The 18,626-nt window shown below is 35.9% G+C and overlaps 1 protein-coding gene and 1 pseudogene across 2 annotated transcripts; one reads left to right on the top strand and one right to left on the bottom strand.

Annotated features, from left to right (window-relative positions):
* Window positions 1–3,118: 3,118 nt before the first annotated feature.
* Window positions 3,119–7,599, bottom strand: LOC104608764 (non-specific phospholipase C4-like). Of its 2 annotated transcripts, none has more exons than XM_088889617.1 (4): window positions 6,894–7,599; window positions 4,452–4,861; window positions 4,183–4,353; window positions 3,119–3,651 (listed from the first exon to the last, which is right to left on the bottom strand). In XM_088889617.1, exons 1-4 carry the CDS (start codon window positions 7,520–7,522, stop codon window positions 3,284–3,286), a joined length of 1,578 nt encoding a protein of 525 aa, XP_088745743.1. In that variant the 5' UTR covers window positions 7,523–7,599; the 3' UTR covers window positions 3,119–3,283. The 2 variants fall into 2 exon arrangements, with proteins under 2 accessions (XP_088745743.1, XP_010273152.1); XM_010274850.3 differs by having other exon boundaries at window positions 4,455–4,861; window positions 6,894–7,598.
* Window positions 7,600–14,899: 7,300 nt separating this feature from the next.
* Window positions 14,900–15,743, top strand: LOC104608801 (ADP-ribosylation factor 2 pseudogene; annotated as a pseudogene).
* The last annotated feature ends 2,883 nt before the right edge of the window (window positions 15,744–18,626 follow it).

The following is an 18,626-nucleotide window of genomic DNA, read 5'->3' as shown; positions in this document are numbered from 1 at the left end:
TTTATGACATCTTGGATAATTATCACGTTCTTGGTAACTCTATCACACATTATAGGTTCTTGACTAAAATAATGACATCATGAACAAATTATTACGTGTTTCTATAGTTGAAGATTTTTCTTTTATTTTCACAGGGATCAAAAGCTTGGAGATTTTATATTTGGTGTACCTATTACTTTGGCACTTGTAGAAAAGTTTGTTCCATTGAGAAAACTAAGAAAGTTTCCATGTAGATTTCATTCTTCATTAGCAATTTTGTTTATCTATGTGAAGTAGAAAAAGAAATACATTTATACATAGCCTATGGAATATTGTTTATCTGGAATGGAGGAATTGATATTTAGTAGTACTGTCTAGGAAGTCAGGGTTATTAATTGCCTATTGGTTAGAGCTAATTTTTAATTGATTTTTTTTTTCTTTGATGTATAACTATTTCATTCATCATTCTCAAAAGAAAAGTTATCTGATTAACATTTTAGAAGAAAATTGAGCTATATTGACGATATTGTTTTTGTAGTAATATTTCCCAAGAATTTATTTATTTAATTTTCTTTGAAGAATGTGGTCCCAGCTGCTTAAATGGGTACAAGTTCAACTTTATGGAATAAAGGCAATTGTTAACAACTTTGGGCCATATATAGCCACAGATCAAGTCCTGAAACACTGCCTGAATATTTGATATGATCTCTAGCACTTATAGTAGGGCCAAGCCAGGACAACCAGATTCAATCCTTTAACTTCTTGCAATGGTTATATTAACCTAAAGACCAAATTCCTTATATATACATAGAACTTGGAAATAGAAGACTCATTAGAAAGCCTTTGGGCTCGGCTGTCTATTGATAGCTAAGTTGACTACAACAGTCAACCAAATTGTCAAATAACAATCTTGGAGCTGCCATATAGACAAGCACATAAAAAGTAGAATGTATAAGCACTCTAAGGAATGCCCTTGTGTACTTTGTTGAAAATAGATTCCATGAGATAACTATTTCACAATCACCTTCAATAATCACTCCATCCAACTCCATCCAATTCTGTAGTGCCAAAAGTTTGAGTTCTTGAATCATAGCCATCAATTCTACCCTTAATGACACTACAAGAAAAATAGTCTAAACCGGCGGTTTAAAGCCGGCCGTCCTAAAGACCGCCGCCACAGTGACAACAAAGGTGGCGTTGCTCCCATGACCGCCACCTACAAAACTAAACGTGTAGATATGTCTTCCTTTTTTGATTCCGATTTCCTATTTGTATGGAATTTATAATTTTTTGGTATTTTTTGAGGTTTGACAGTTCGTGGATAGTTGTTTCCTTCTTTACAGCTTTTCATTATACAGAAGCTTCAATGTATTATAGTTTATCCAACCCATGGAAGCTTAAGAACCCACCTATGCCTCTTGTAACCTAGAACCTCTACAAACTAACCTATTTTCAGCCAAGTCCTAAACTTCTTGAAACCTACATCAACAAGTCCACTGTTATCCAAGTCCTAAACTCCAAATTTAAACCAACCAGTCCACTCACCTAAGTTTTTTGTACATCTTGAAACCTAATCAGACCAAGTCCACTACTCTTGCCCAGGTCCCAGACCTCCTGAAAGCCTAAATCAATGGTTTATTTGTATAGGTGAAAGCTATTTCTACGATTTCAATGGTTTATTTCCAGAATAATCATCACTAAAAGGCACAAAATAGAAATACTTTTGAGCATAATAAGCTTTTAGCAATTGCATAGTAAAACCGTTGCTATAAAAGCCATATAGCCACGTTTGTCTATTCCAATCATTGCCATAACAGTCAAAATAGCAACAGTTTTTTGTTCCAGACGTTGCTAAAAACATGATGAAATTATTGCCAAAAAAACTGTGGCACTATAAAAACATTTAGCAACGGTTTTTATTTGAAACCATTGCTTTTGTTGATTAATCAATTGCTCCATAGGATTTTTAACTACGGTTTATACTGTGGCTATATAAACCTACAGCAATGGGGCATATTGTACCGTTGCAATTGCTTTCGCAATTAGCAACGGCCAAATGAGTGGTTATATCTATATTTTCAGTCACGGTGTACATAATCCGTTGCTAAAAGCGTTAGCCACGGAAATATCCCCTACGAACAAAAAACCGTGGCCAACTGTTGCAAAAGGTTTTTGGCAACGGTTTTGTCTGTTGCTAGATACCATTTTTCTTGTAGTTTTTCATCGATATATCCAAGTAACTTGTGCCCCTTCAATGCTGGAAACAGTTTGAAGTGTTCACAAAAGATAATTGTGACTGTCAAGCCGCACAGCAATAAGATTCATAAAACTAGAGAGTGAAACAACAATTGTTGGGGCCGGCTGATGAAGACGACTCAATTTGAGTCTCAGTACTGCTAGAGTTTTCTAAAAGAGAGGGATATATCCGGTGCTCTGATGCCATAAACGGTTATGGATGAATATGAATTCAGCCTTGAAAGTCTACGTACTGATTCTGTTTGTATTTATAATAATTTTATGTACATGATAAAGGGATAAATACAACAATTTGAAAATTTAAAAAGAGGCTACAACAGAATATATTTATCAAAGAAACTGATTATATATATAATATGTGGCAATCTTATGAGAATCTGGACTTTGATGTGTGAGTTGCGTGAGGTCCTTATCTCTAAAAAAGGGCACATGAACATTGAACATACATGTTTTATTTGAACAAAACAATTTTGGGATAAACCAAGGGCCCAGTGAATTAAGCACCATGAAGTGGGACTGGTCTTGTGTAGTTAATTAGTTCATGCTGCCTAAGGCAAAATAATGCATGTGTCAATGTTGACTAAAATATTATTTTTCGTTCATTATTATTATTATCATCATCATCATCATCATCATTTTTTGCTGCCACTAATTAGATTTAAGCATAAAAGAATGATGACATCAAGGGAGAGAGAGTCAATTCAGTCTGAGATAACCCACCTTATCCCAACTATATGGTTGGCTACATGAATTGTGTTTCACCAATCCATTCTACTTAAAGCTATATCCACAATAATTTCCTACTTATATGCTTGACAGAGTGAATCCAAATTTTTCTTAAGAGATTACCCAAACACACAAACGCTTGATGAAGAAACGGCACTGATATCAAACACAACTTTATTCTTTCTACAATCAATTGATTGTATGTCATGGAAGGAAGTTTGTACATGGCAAGGTGATTTCTAATAGAACCCACTCAGTCTAGCTGTAGATTCTAATAAATACAGAGAATTAATGGAAGGTATTCCATGAATTGAACACTTTTTTAGTTATTGCAAGCAAAACAAGCAAACATTTTGTGGACGAAAGACTTTGACTTGGGAGGTGGTTGTTCGACTACTGGAGTTGAATTCTTCGAAGGCGGTAGTGAAGGTAACACAATAATCTCAGATTCATCAGCCCCGTTCTTCTTGGCTTTCTCACATCCTTCTAAGAATTTCTTGAAGGCGTCTTTGCAGTAACTGACGGCATCTTTAACCGTCATCTTCTCGACAAGCTTGTTTGGATAAATGTCCTTTCTATGGTCCCCTTTCAGTGCAGCTGCCAACTGCACCAACTCCACTTGAAACTCACTTAGCTTTGCTCCTTCATTTGCATCACCTGATCGCAATTTCCGGGGCTGTGGCAGAGTCACTGCATATTGCATGCATTTTGTTAGATAATATCAATCTATTCAAGGACATCACCTAATAGATTAAGCTTTTAGGTTGAATGGTTCTTTGAGATGGTCAGAACCACTCCTTGTTATCCCATTATAATTAATTAAGTTTCAACACAAAATACAGGCTTGTTCATACTTCAAGCCCAATGGTCTTTTGTGTGAGGGGGCGTGTTAGAGAACATCAACCTATTCAAGGACTTCACCTAAGAGTCTGGATTTCTTGCCCACGTTTATTGCAGTCATGCATGGAGAACATCTCATCCTCTGCAATAATATATGCAGGGGGAGATGTTCCCAATTCACGCGGGATAGTGTATTGTGGGTAGGTGTGGGCTGGAGATCCAGTTCCCTCACCTAACAGCTTAAGCTTTTAGGTTGAAGTCCTTGCATAGATTGATATTCTCTAACACATTTAGTTCAGGATTACTTGGAAAAAAAAGCATTAATGTGTTTCTACATAATGTAGTATGGTTGTAAGTAGATCATCAGTGGAATAAGTTCACCTGGGCAGTCTGTTCTTGGACTCTCCCTCGTCAATACAGTCTCAAAAGTTCCAGCCCATGCATCACGCTTTGTCAGAAACTCTTTCAGATTGAAAATCTTCTTCACTGTTGCTGGAATGGAAGAGTGTTCGAACTCTGAAGAAGGATATGGTCCTGAAGGTCTGTGCAACACTGCAATTACATCGCCAAGAGATCAGTTAATTGTGTTTTAAATACAACTAATAATCCATGCATTTGCTTCAAATTTAAGCAAAGTTTCTCTTATATACCACCTGTTCCTCGCTCAATCCATGGAGAAATGAAGATGGCAGGCACCCGAACGCCGAGGCGATCAAACTTAAAGTAAAATGGCCCAGGACTTGCAATGTCATCTGGGCTTGGGACTCCAGTAGGAGTTGGGACATGGTCATAGAATCCGCCATGCTCGTCGTATGTGATTATGAATAAGATTTCATTCCACTGTGGACTTGCTCTCAGTGCCTCATAAACCTCCTTCACAAATTTCTGTCCCTCTGATACATCGTGTGAGGGATGATCATCATTCCCTGGCAACAATTTTAAATCAAAATATCGTTGTTCTACCACCACATAGTTAGGCAACTTCCCCTCTTTGCAGTGACTCTTGAAATTCATATCAAACTGGTGGAAATTCTTTATGTACTTCAGTTTTCTAAGGTTCCTGTCAAGTGTCAACTATGAACTAATTAATATTTGATTACTAAAACACAAAATAAGAAATTGAGTTAAAAGCTCATTTGAGTCATAGCTACGATTCGTGTCAAGGCATCTAAGAAATTGAAATTGAACAAAAATTTTTTCCATTACCCCACCGGGGAAATGAATTATAACTCATCATTTGGAAATTTCTTAATTTTTCTTATACATAGAATTAATTCTTTTAATTTTTATTTGTTAATTTTATTTCATTCTGAGGATGCTTCCATCCTAGTGGAATTCCTATTTCATCCTCACAGTCATTGCATTCGTGCATTGAGAATATATGCCCATGAATAGAAACATACCAGTAAAAAGATGTTCCAAATGCAGGGCTGCACATATCTGTGAATGTGGATTTCAACTTCCATAGATATGAAACAAGTTAAGGCCATGTTTGGTTAACTCTCATACTCATTCTTACCCAAGATGATGTTCTAATTAAAATGGACAAGATGGGTAAAATGAGAAAATATTGCTATGAACTAAACACTTTTTTCTTAAAAAATAAATTATTTTCAAATCGCAAGTGCCCTATGTTGCCAATTTTTATTCGAAAAGAATAAAAAAAACTATGTTAGTGATCATAAAACACTGGCCTAGGTCTCCAAAGTTGTTAGCATAGATGTTTACTAGTGGATGGCCGACAGTCAATGCCCGTTGGCATAACTTTCTAAGGCAGTCCACCAATAAATATTTATGGTGATAGTTTTATAGACCTATACTGGCATAAATTTCCTTTAAAGAATGAAAATGAACAACATGGGACATGATTACTTTTCATGCTGCAAGATACCTCAATTTTTATACTATGGGCTGATTTTCATTCGAAAAGGAATGAGACCCATGGAAAGAATTTTGTAACAAGTAAGAATTAAAATAATGAAACTCAGAACAACCAACCAAATATGGCTTTTAATCAAAGCATCATTTTAAGCAATTAGACAAAAGTCTGGATCTAGTCCCACACCCTATCTACCCACAAGACACTACAACAACATATTGAGATCCGATCTTCTATCCACAAGCCTATTCACAAGACTCTACAGCTGTACATTGGGAACGAGTCGAAATCTGCTACACACAAGCCTGCCAGATGTTCTTGATGTCCATCTGTTGTGTCTTGTGGGTATGTGTGGTTTGTATCTTCACCAATAACAAATCTAACTTCATTAAGAACATTTCGCATCAAAACAACATACCAAGTACATGAGAAATATTCCCAATGTGTGGTTGTTGTTTCTTGTGTGTAGTGTGTGGGTAGTAGATACGAGCTCATTAGATAATTGGACTTAGTATTCTTAAGAGAATCTCTTAAATTCTTAAAGCAATGGCAAAACATGGATTGTGGTGTGGAGCACTATTGCTATTTTTATCTGCTTTTGGTTTTGTCATCACCAATCTTAGCAATTAGGCACATGGCTAAGAATTTCAGGATGAAAAAAAATACCCATTTTGTTTGTAATTTGTTGTATGATTTGCAAATTTATGTATATATGTAAATATTGATATATCTAAATCAAAACAATTAATAAATAATAAAACAGAAAAGAATATATTTTGACACCCTAGATATCCACTTTTTAATAAATAAAGTTAACACACTTCTATATTTTCTAGAAGAAATTTCAGGTTTCCACTTGCTTGAATTTGGACATATGGCTTGCCCCTTTGCTAACAAGCAATCTCTTTTAGACTTCCTACTTTGTTCAAGTCTCAAGGAATCCTTGGGTGGTTTATATCTATCTACATACCACAGGGACCTTCACATGATGAGACTTCGCCAAACCATTGGGAATTAGGTAAACTAGATTCCATTCTATTGTATATAACAAACAAACCAACGAACAAAGAGGAAGATAAATATTGAAAGAGAGGAAGCTTCCATGAGCGAAGTGAAGGGACCCATGATGCATTAAAATCCAAAAGGTGATCAAACTGGTGAAAGAAGCTAAGCTCAGAGGCCAAACAGATTAAAATGGAAAGTAGGCTCTCACCTGTAGAAAAGCGTAGAAGGAGGATACTGATAATATATCCCGAAAGAGAACCCAGCCTCATCCAGTGACTCGAATATCGTCTTCTGTGGGGAACCTTCGATCAGCCTCTTCGTGTCATTGCTGATTAAACCATGCGAAGTTGCAGAATGCACAAAAAGCCTGTTTGGCTGTGTTGAAGAGGGGACTGAAGCGAACCAGTGGTCACACACAGCAAACTGCGAAACCAGTTCCCTGTAAACTGGTACGGCTTCGGGTCTAAAACCATTGATGACTGTGTCCGACATACCCTTCTGTGTGTTCTCTGCATTCTGAGCAAACCCATTCATCTTCACAGCCTGCTCACGCGAAGAAGACTGTCCCCAAGGTATGCCAAAGACCTGTTCGTAAATGTCCTGGAACGAGTGACCTGGGTCAGGGTCTACGTACTCAGACTGGTCCCCAAAGTAAACCTTCTTTGAATTGGGATCGGTCGTGGAGAGTGAGTTATAGAATTCGTCTCCTGATGAAACGCCATTAATTTCTGGGTTAAGGATCTTCATCCATCCCAGAATATGATCCAAGGAACGGTTTTCTTGGACCAAAAGCACCACGGTTTTGATGGGACAGGGCCTGGTGGCTTCGGAAGGCATGGTTTGGCTTCTATTTCGTTGGGTTTAGGCTTCTTGTTGTTGAATGGTGGGAAATGGATGAAGATGAAGAGTAGCTTGAGCAGTATTTAAAGACGTTTTTGTGACGCAGAAAACGAAGCGTAGAAGGGAAGTAAGAAGAGAAGAGAGATGAGAAGAGTTTTGTAAGTTAAAGAGTCTCGTTTTTAGGCAATTTCTTTTACTTGTTTGGTTGGGCACATAAGAGAGGATGTAGGGATATAGTTTGGCAGATTTCGTTCAGTTAAGAGAGAATATATGGAAGAATCTGACGATCTCAGCCACCCAATCTGATTCTAATTAACCAGAACAGGATGGAAACGAATTGCCACATCTAACAGTTTCACCGTTTTGATCATTTCATGTGCTTAGGTTAGGTCAATTCAGTGAGATTATTACGTAAGGATCATATATACAATGAAAACAAAAGAAGAAAAAAGGTTTTTATACTTGTTTGGATGGCTTATAGGATTTTGGAAAATGATTATTTATGTTATATATAAGCTAATTAAAGCCACCTGGAAAATCATATAATAACCAATATATAGGGAGAGCAGGGAGCTAAATCTCTCTGTCTCTCTCTCTCTCTCTTTCAATGGAGAAGAAGGGGGGGAGAAGAGGGCGCTAGAGCTACGTTAGCTTGGGGATGGCACCATGATAGTCAGCGAAAATAATAGAATAATCCAGTTGGAGCAATATATAAGACGTGACTCATTTAATTTTGACCCCTCCAACGAATCTGTCGCTTGATGATTTCCTCATGTAAGCTCATGCCACGTTGTCTGCGTGTAAATTTAATGCATCAAACTTGCTTGTGTCATGTTCGCTATTAGATATTGTACTTTGTGATATACGCATGGCATATGCTTATATGCTCTTTCAATCATCCCCTAGCATTAATTCTTTATATTGCAGATACTGTGTTTGTCACTATCAATGAATAGTGCCGCCCATAGATGAGTATATAACTCTGTCTCTCCCTGTTTCCCTCCCTGTCAAGTAATATCTCTCTTCTTCATCTATGACTTGATAGTTTCACTTTTGGCCTGTCTAGAAAAAATGAAAACCTAAAAATAACAAAATGACTTCGGAGATAAGCATCTGTGATTCCTTAGTTTACAGGTTTCACTTCTAATGACATCAGAAGAAACTTTAGATTTCTCATCTATTCATCCCCATCTCTGAATAGAACTCTTGGGGTTGCAGAGTATAGTGCAAAATCCACTTTGATTTAACCCTCAAGTTTGATGGCAATTCTCTAGGCAACCCACGCCCAGCTGGAATTGGAGAAATTTTCTCTTCTCTGATGGGCAATATTACTTGGGTTTACCGAAGACCAATAACGGAGGCCATCCACTAAAGCAGAACTCTCACAGCTCTCAGAGCTTTAAAATTAGCCCAGCAGCTCGGATGCTATCATTTTCATGTGGTTGGTGACTAATAAATTAAAACCATACATTGGCTGTGTCGTGAGAGGGAAGGGCTGTGGATCTTGAATCACTTGCTTTCGGAGGCAAGGAACCTTGCTAGACAGCTCCATGTGAATTTTAATTAGATCAAGAGACTTCAATACTACAGCAGATAACTTGGAGTTTTTATATCCTTTTTTTGTATAGCAAAGATAAAGAAAATAAGAAGACACAGTAGAGAAAGCTCGAGATGAATGGGTAAACGGTTTGATAATGGTTTGATCGAACCTTGAACTATTTATAGATGAAAAGATTGAGTACAACTGTTAAAGTTTGAGTTTATGTACAACACTCAAGCTTAAGAGGTTAGTTTAAGTTACAACAAAACTCCATCAGATAGAGTTTAACAGGATAAGGATGAGGAAGCAATTAGACCTTAAGTAAAAGATTTATTGCATGTAAGGACCATGCAATGAAATTTATCATGAAGTTCATCGCAAGTCTCTAATACGCCCCCTCAAGTGAAATGTCTAGGAAGGACATGAAGCTTGGATCGAAGAGAAGTAAATCGAGTTCCGGTGAGTGGTTTAGTTAGTAGGTCTGACACTTGATCATCTGAGGAAATAAATTGAACAGAAAAGGACCGCTTGAGAACAAGATCTCGTAAGAAGTGAAAATCAACTTCAACATGTCTAGTACGAGCATGAAAGACTAGGTACGCAGCAAGATATGTGGTGCCAATGTTGTCACACCAAACCACAGGAATGCGTGTAGGAGGTTGTCTTAGATCAAGCAATAAGGAGTGTATCCAAAGAAGCTTGGTTGCAGCATTGGCACAAGCTCGAAATTCTAACTTTATGCTGGAGCGAGCAATAGTGGCTTGCTTCTTGGAGCTTCAAGCAACTAGATTGCAGCCCAGATAAATGAGATAGCCCCCAGTAGAACATCTGTCATTAGGACAGCTAGCCCAATCAGCATCGAAGAAAGCTTGAAGGGTTAGCGGAGCCGATGTGGAATAAAAATGCAAACCATGATGAGCAGTATGCTTAAGATATCGAAGTATCTGCTTGACAACAATCTAGGGTTCTATCGTTTGGAGAGTGGAGAAACTAACACACCTTGTTCATAGAGAAAGAAATGTCGGGCCTCGTGATGATAACATATTGAAGAGTGCCAACAATGGTTCGATACTCAGAAGGATCAGGCAGAGGATCGCCAATAAATCTGGAGAGCTTAGTAGTGATAGCCATATTGAGAGGTTTAGCTTCAGCCAAGTTGGTGCGATATAAAAGGTCCAAGATGTATCGTTGTTTAGTAAGGATGATGCCATTAGACTGAGGTGTAATCTTCATGCCAAGGAAGTATCGAGCTGGACCAAGATCCTTTAAGGAGAAACCATGACCCAATGTGGTAATCAGATCATCAAGAGTAGAGGAGGAGGAACCAGTGAGAAGAATGTCATCGACATAGACCAACATATATAGAGTGACTAAATCCTTGTGATAAATAAACAATGAAGGATCAGCTGCTGATATATGAAAGCCAAGCTGAACAAGATGAGTATTGAGGCGAGAGTACCATGAACGTGGGGCCTATTGAAGGCCCTAGAGAGCCTTGTTATGTTTGTAAACATACGAGGGGGAAGCCAGATCTTCAAAACCCTTAGGTTGACGAACATAGGTCTCCTTTGATACATAACCATTGAGGAAGGCATTATCAAAGTCTAACTGCCAAAGTGGCCAATCAAAAGAAACGGCGAGAGCAAGAATGGTGCAAATGGTGATTGGTTTAACCACCGGACTAAAGGTGTTAGTGAAGTCAACACCTGGAACCTAGTTGAACCCTTGTGCAACAAGACGAGCTTTGTAATGATTAACAGAACCGTTAACCCATCGTTTTACTTTATAAAACCATTTGGTGACTATGACATTCATGTGTGATTGATGTGGGACAAGCATCCAAGTTTGGTTATTTACAAGAGTGTTGACTTCACGGGTAGCTTCGCGCCAAGCGGGATCATTATATGCCTTAGAGAAACAGGATGGTTCAGTAGCAGTATCTGACAGTTCGGCTAGGAGAGCTCTAGGAACGGGATAACGAGATGCACCGTTGGATCGTAAGGGAAGAGAATTGGTTTGAGATCAAGTAAGCATATGGTGTTGATAGGTAGTCAGTGCGGTGGCATCAAGTAAATCTTATATTAGACGAGTGCCATACGGTGGCGGAGGAGAAGGCGATGACGTCAAAGTAGTTGATGGAGGGGCCGGTGATGGTGTCGGGGATGAAGAAAAAGGAGCTGATAATGGTGCTAGAGAAGGTGGATCCAGTGGATCAGTTGGTCATGCTTCCTACGAAGATGAGCTTGGAGACACATGAATAGTCACACCAGTATGATTCAATGAACCAACCAGCGGAGAGGGGGTTATGCCGAGGAAGAAGCTCTCATCGAACACCACATGGCGAGCAATATATAACTGTCGAAAGGAAGGATGGAAACACTTATATCCTTTGTGGGAGTCACTGTAGCTGACGAATATGCACCGAAGAGATTTGTAAGAAAATTTGTTGTGGTTGTATGGCCGGAGAAGAGGGTAGCAAGAGCTGCCAAATGTGCGAAGTAAATTATATTCAAGTGTCTTACCAAACAAGGTGGTGAAGGAAGAAGCTCATTTTAACAACGATGTAGGAAGCTGATTAATCAAGTAGACGGCAATGGAGGCAGCACCGTCCCAAAAGGAATACAGAAAATTGGAGGAAGCCAGTAGAGACAGGGTAGACTCGATGATGTGTCTATGTTTTTGTTCAGCAACACCGTTCTATTCATGAGTGTGAGGACAAGCAAGTCGATGAATGATGTTGTGAGCAGCCAGAATGGTGGACACATGTCGATACTCTCCTCCCCAATCAGATTGTAGACATTTAATTTTTCTTTCAAACAAAACCTCTACATGACTCTTGAATTTAAGAAAAATCTCATAAACATCAGATTTATTTCGCATCAGGAACAATCAACTTACTATAATCATCAACAAAAATTACATAATATTTGTAACCATTATTTGACTGAACCGGGGCAGGACCCCAAACATCTGAATTAATTAATTCTAAGGGACTACTAGACTCACTATTTGAAGAAGGAAGGTGTAACCTATGACTTTTACCTAACTGACATGCCTCATAGACAAAAGAAACATTGATGGTTGAGAATGGTAACCCAAACTTGGATATGACTTGCCTTATGATGCGAATGGCAGGATGTCCTAACCTTTGATGCCAACCATTTATTGTAGTGCATTCACCGACAAAAGCAACTGGAGAAGTGTTCTTGATGCCGAGACTACTCGGGAAGCAATAAAGCCTGTCTCTACTAGGTCCTCAAAGTATTGTTCTCCCCATATAATCCTTCAAAAAAAAATAATCACGATGGAATTCAAAATAGATATCATTATCGCGAGTGAATTTGCTAACAAATAACAATTTTTTTGAAATAGTAGGTACATGCATTAAATCATTCAATAGAAAAGAGAGTTATGAGAGGCAATAGAAGAACTGATGTGAGCAATTGGCAGACCTGTTCTGTTGCCTACTTTGACTTGATTCGAACCACCATATTCAGACCGATTTTGCAAATTTTCAGCACTGGGTGTCATGTGATGTGTGGCATCGGAGTAAATTCTTCTGTTTGTACATTGTTAAAGTTGAGATCATACCGTCTGCGACATTTCAGTGCTCCATGCCCAAGGGTGTTGCAAACTTGACAAATAATAGTGGAACAACCACGGCCTCTGTCTCCATTATCATTGAAACGACTACCGTCCTGACCGCAGGTGCTCTATGTCCAAGGCTATGGGTGCGGTATCTAGAGATTGGATATGATGTTGTTCCAACCAAACTTCATGACTGAGTAGAATGCCTCAGACATCATCGATGCCTAGTTGGTCCATATCGGGCCGATTGGCAATAGTGGTAACAACTAATTCAAATTCTGGACCTAGTCTGGCTAATACATAAAGTATAAGTTCTGTAGTGTTAACAGGATCGGCTACAGCAGATAAATTATTAGAAAGACATTTGGCTCGATTAATGTATTCAGTAATAGAGAGAGTACCCTTCTTAAGACTCTGTAGTTGTCTGGGCATCTAAAGTATGCGAGAACGGGAATGTGTAGAAAAAGATTTTGCAAATGCAGTCCATACCTCATTAGAAGAATGAAGGCCTACTACTTGAGAGAAAATTCCCTTCATGAGTGTGGAGATAATCCAACTAAGAACAAGTTGGTCTTGCTGAAACCACTCGACAAAGGCAAGATTTGGTATGATATTGTTAGGTTGATCCGGATCAACAATTTCTCTTGGAGGAGCCTTGATCGTTCTATCAATAATACCCATGACCTTGTGAGTATAGAAGACCGGAAGTAGTTGTGCTTTCCATAACAAATAGTTTTCTCCTGTTAGTTTGATCAAGAGATAGTGTGACAAAATCGAAATTAAAGAAGAGCCCGTGCCATAGGATTGAGAAGTATTGGATTGAGAGCTTTGTGCTGAATTTTGAACTGAGTCTGTGTCACCATTGGAAGCCATGGAGTCGTGGCTCTGATACCAACATAAAGAAAATAAGAAGACATAGTAGAGAGAGCTCAAGATGAATGGGTAAACGGTTCGATAATGATTTGATCGAACCTTGAACTATATATAGATGAAAAGATTGAGTACAACTGTTAGAGTTTGAGTTTGTGTACAACACTCAAAGTTAAGAGATTAGTTTATGTTACAATAAAACTCCATCAGATAAAGTTTATTAAGATAAGGATGAGGAAGCGATTTATCAAGATAAGGACAAGGAAGCGAATAGACCTTAAGTAATCATGAAGTTCATCACAAGTCTATAATAAGCAGTGACACTGCCCTGAGTCATTTAACTCCTTGTTATCTTTTCCCAAGAAAGAAAAAAAAAGAAAAAAATGATAATTTTGTGAGTTCATTTAGCACAAAACTACTTCACTGTAAAAAACCATTGAATAAATGTTTGACCTGGTTAGTGGGGTTATAGGTTAGAAATATCGTTCTTTTTTCCTAATTCTAATATTTCATTTTCAGCATTAGTAAAAAATGATTCTTATTTTTCACATTATTTTTTTAATTTAAAGAATACATATTACTATAGATGTGCCTATATTTTCTACAAAATTTCTATGTTTTTACAGCTTATTGTATTTCTATCTATTTTTTAAATTTTATTATTTATATATTGATATAATGGATTGACCCACTTGACCTAAATGGTTGAACAATTCACTCACAACCTAGATAGAAAAATCATTATGCTTTTGGGTCAATTTTAATTTTTTATTTTATTTCCATCATTAGTAAAAACAACTCTTATTTTTCATATGTATTTTTTGTTAATATGATGAATGTATAATACTAAAGATGTGTCCAATTCTTTTCTACAAAATATCTATACTCTTTTTTTGTACTTTTGTGTTTCTAACTTTTTTAAATATTTATTTTAAAATTTGTATTTCTTTTACATCATTGCTAAAATTAATTTTTTTCTATCACACTTATTTTTTATTTAATATGTTTTTTTGGTAAATGATCTAATATGATTAATATATAATATTAGAGGTGCCTAAATTTTTCTATTTTTATTTTTCATAATTCATTGTATTTTTCTATTTATAGACATTTATTATTTAACTATGACATCATGGATTAACCCTTTTGGCTTGAATGGATTAACCCTTCTGGGTTGGTTTTAGATTTTGTATTTCTATTTCCATCATTAATAAAAATACCTCTTATTTGTCATATTTGTTTTTGTTTAATATAATAAATAAATAATGTTAAAGATATACTTAAAATTCTCTCTTGTTTTTGCTCTTGCCATTGTGAATTGGATCCATCTACACACCTTCCAAAATCCTTAGAAGGACCCCATGGACACAAAGACGATGGGGCTAACTTTCACAAAACTATTCAGCCAGATTTTTGCCAAGAAAGAGATGTGTATTGTGATGATCGGTCTTGATGGTAAGCTCAAGCTTGGCTAAATTGTCACAACAATTCCTACCATTGGATTCAATGTGGAGATAGTGGAATACAAGAACATTAATTATAGCTTCATTATTTGTGATGTTAATTGGTGGCCAGGATAAGATCCGTCCATTGTGGACTTTCTATTTCCAAAACACTCAAGGTCTTATTTTTGTGGTGGATATAGCGAGGGATGAGTACATAGGATATTGAATGAGGATGAATTGCGAGATGTTGCCTTGTTTGTATTGGCGAAGGTTCAATTTGGAAAGAGTGCAAATATTTGTATTTTCTTTTATTTTGTATGTATTTGTATTCTATCCAAACTGAGCCTAAGGTTATGTTTGATTGCAGTACAATTTTATTTACATTAATACAAATGCATGGGAGTACAAATGAAAAGAATGCAAATTTTGGTTTAATTTTGTTTTGAGGTTTATTTTATTCTGCTTTCAGGTCTTATTTTACTTAATTTGTACAACAATCAAACAAAATAAGATAAATTTTCAAAGAAAAATAAATCATAATTTAAACTACCCTGATTTTGTATCAGTGCAAATAAATTCGAAATGCAACCAAACACAACCTAAAGAACAAAATCTTCCCAATGCAATGAATGCTATGGAGATTACTGATAAGCTTGGTTTTTACTTTCTCCGTCAATGCCACTGGTACATCCAGAACACTTGTGCAACCTCTGGAGAGGGCCTTTATGAGGGGTTGGACTACTGGCTTTCCAACAACATTGCCAACAAGGACTAAAGAAATAGAGGATTGTTGATGAATGGGTGGGGCTATTCTAGATTTAGGCATAAATATTATCTAGTTCTATGTTTTTCGTTTTCCTTCTAAGATAAGTGGTCATGTGGTTGTAGTAATGGCTTAAGATGGAAAATCTTTTTTTTTTCTGTAGGAGTTGTATAAATATTGTAATAGGTGGATGGATGATTGGACAAAAAGGGTTTGTTTCAAATTTTATACAAATTTTCTTTATTTTTTTCTTTTTTTATCTATCTTCCATTTTTTAGTATATAATTATGGCATCATGGGTTCACTTGTTTGACCTAAATAATTGGACTATTTATCTACCACCTAATATCCGGTTTTTTTATTCATTACAAATATAGGATTTTATATTATTAAAATTACTAGCTTAGTCAACAAGCAAATGACCTAATTGTGACCTGTTGACTTATTTGACCATGTAAATGAGCCATTTATAAGACATTAATTTTATGTTTTCTTTTGTACTTTAGCCATTTTCCATCATTAATAACAATTATTTTCAATTTTTTACACATTTTTGTTTTATGTATATACTCAAATATTCTATAAGTTTTATAATATACTTATTTTAGCATATAGTTTATGACATCACAATTTGGGTTTGTTTAACTAAAAGAGAATTGTAATTCCAATTGATTTTTAAATTATTGGTTTTTTATGGATGTTTTTTAGTCTTATGGTCAAGTTGACTTGTCAAATTGGTCGACTTATCACCTTGACCAAGATTTTTGGTCTATCAACCATTAAACAGCTTGCTTATAGAAAACCATTGACTTGATCAACAAAATGTTGACCTAACCAATTAAGCATTAAACCATTTAATCCTTTTAGTAGGTCACAAATTTAGCATTAATTCTCATTTTTCCTATTTTTTTATTCCATTTTCATTATTAATTCAAACAATTTTTATTTACTACGGATATTGTTTTAGTATGATGATTATACAGATCTTCATTTTACCGATTATATATTATTAGAGATGTGTAAATAACTTTCATTACAAAATTTCTATATTTCTTACAACTTATTATATTTCTATTTGTTTTCTAAATTTTTATTATTTAATAGTAACATAAATGCATCAAACAAGTGAAGATGATGCAACACCATCATATCAATTAATGATAAACATGGAAATTTTCACTTGGTGAATTTGCTCCACAAAATAACTATGATCGGCATCATTGTATTGATATTCATTTTTGTTGCATCATTATCATTTTTATCATTACAACTAGTACTATTGCATATGGCAATTTGAAATGATGATCATAATGATGGTGGTAGTAATGATACTTTCAGAATTCTTATTAAAACATACATAATAAAGACAAATAATTGAAACATGGTGTATGATGAGGAGTAATTTGACACGACCTGATAAATAAAAGTCACGTGGATGCGATATGCACGTAGGATGACAACTCAACAAGGAGAGCCTAGTCAGCACTATGCGGGGCTCAGCGTAAAGTTGCTTCGGCGTAAAGTCACTTCGGCATAAAGTCACATCGACAACAATTCACCTCGGCGTAATGCCACCTCGGCTGCTAATTGAGTTCGGGGCCCAGGAACAAGAGTGACACATAATAAATCCCAGTAGCTTCCCAGCAAACTTCAGATATTGCGGGATCATACCGCATAACGACAAGCCTTATCTTCTCCCCATCCGAATCGAGTGGCAATAATGAAGTTCATTGGCTGATACGTTACTCCCCGACTAAAACGGGAACAGATCTCACCCATTCAGGCCGCAGATCTCGGAACTGTTTCGGGAAACCTGCAATAACTCGGCTATATAAAGGCGTCGACCCCTCCATGGGTTGACTTAGATGATTTTTAGTCTTTTTCGATTTTGATTTTTTTCATCTTTATGTTTTTTTTTCTCTTCAACGTCTTCTATCCACATGGCTTCTGAGTGGTCTAATTTGAACATGTCTATTGCTATGACTTTTCCAGTAATCTGACTTGCATTGTTTCTATTGCCCATCTGTATGATAAAGGAGTATATATTTCCTTTTAGACCTTGTAAATTTATCATAAAATGATTGTTACATTTACCCTACACGTAAGAATATTATACATTAGTTTATTATAGTATGTATTATATATATTTATTATTCTAAGTTTAAAATAATGATTTTTAAAATTATAATGCATATAAAGAAAATGTATGTGATATTTCTTGAATTACTTCTTTTTGTGCCTTGATGAATTCAGATACAATGCATCCAATGATGGTTTTTGTGAGCTCAAATAATGTCACAGTGGTTTTTCTAGTGTCATCCAATATATTTAACTTTAACATGTATCAATTTCATGTAGAATGTATTATCATTAGCAGAGAATAAGTAAAAAATTTTCAATGAAATTTTTAATTTGTGCTATAGTTTACTTTTCGGAGTAAGTGGATTCTTTATTCTTGCATTTATTACAATATGTTCCTGTTGTTATGATATCTATTTTCTTATTACAATCATTGCAAACAGTATGTCATTGTTCGTCTATGTTGACTATGCCTGTGATGATTGCCTTGATTGAGCAATAATTTTTCTACAATTTAATATAATATATTATAACAATATATAAGAATGATAGTACTAATATAATTTGTTAAGATTTAAAAATTTAGTAGTTATATAATGTTATATTTACTTGAAAGGTTTGCCTCTCTATCAAGTCTTTTATTTTGAGTTCCTCCGATTAATTTGTCAAGTTTGATTTAACATTTGGTAGTATATCATTTTCAAAATCAATGACTTTCTAAACTTATAAAATGAAATATTTGTAATTAATATGAAGTTATATAAATGTTTAGTTATAACAAAAGTACATACACTTCATTCATGGCTTCTGCTTCTG

Source organism: Nelumbo nucifera, chromosome 6, assembly GCF_055504915.1.
Source record: "Nelumbo nucifera cultivar China Antique chromosome 6, China Antique-T2T, whole genome shotgun sequence".
Taxonomy (NCBI): Eukaryota; Viridiplantae; Streptophyta; class Magnoliopsida; order Proteales; family Nelumbonaceae; genus Nelumbo; species Nelumbo nucifera.
Note: the sequence above shows the minus strand (reverse complement) of the source record. Positions and strands in the feature narration are given on the sequence as shown.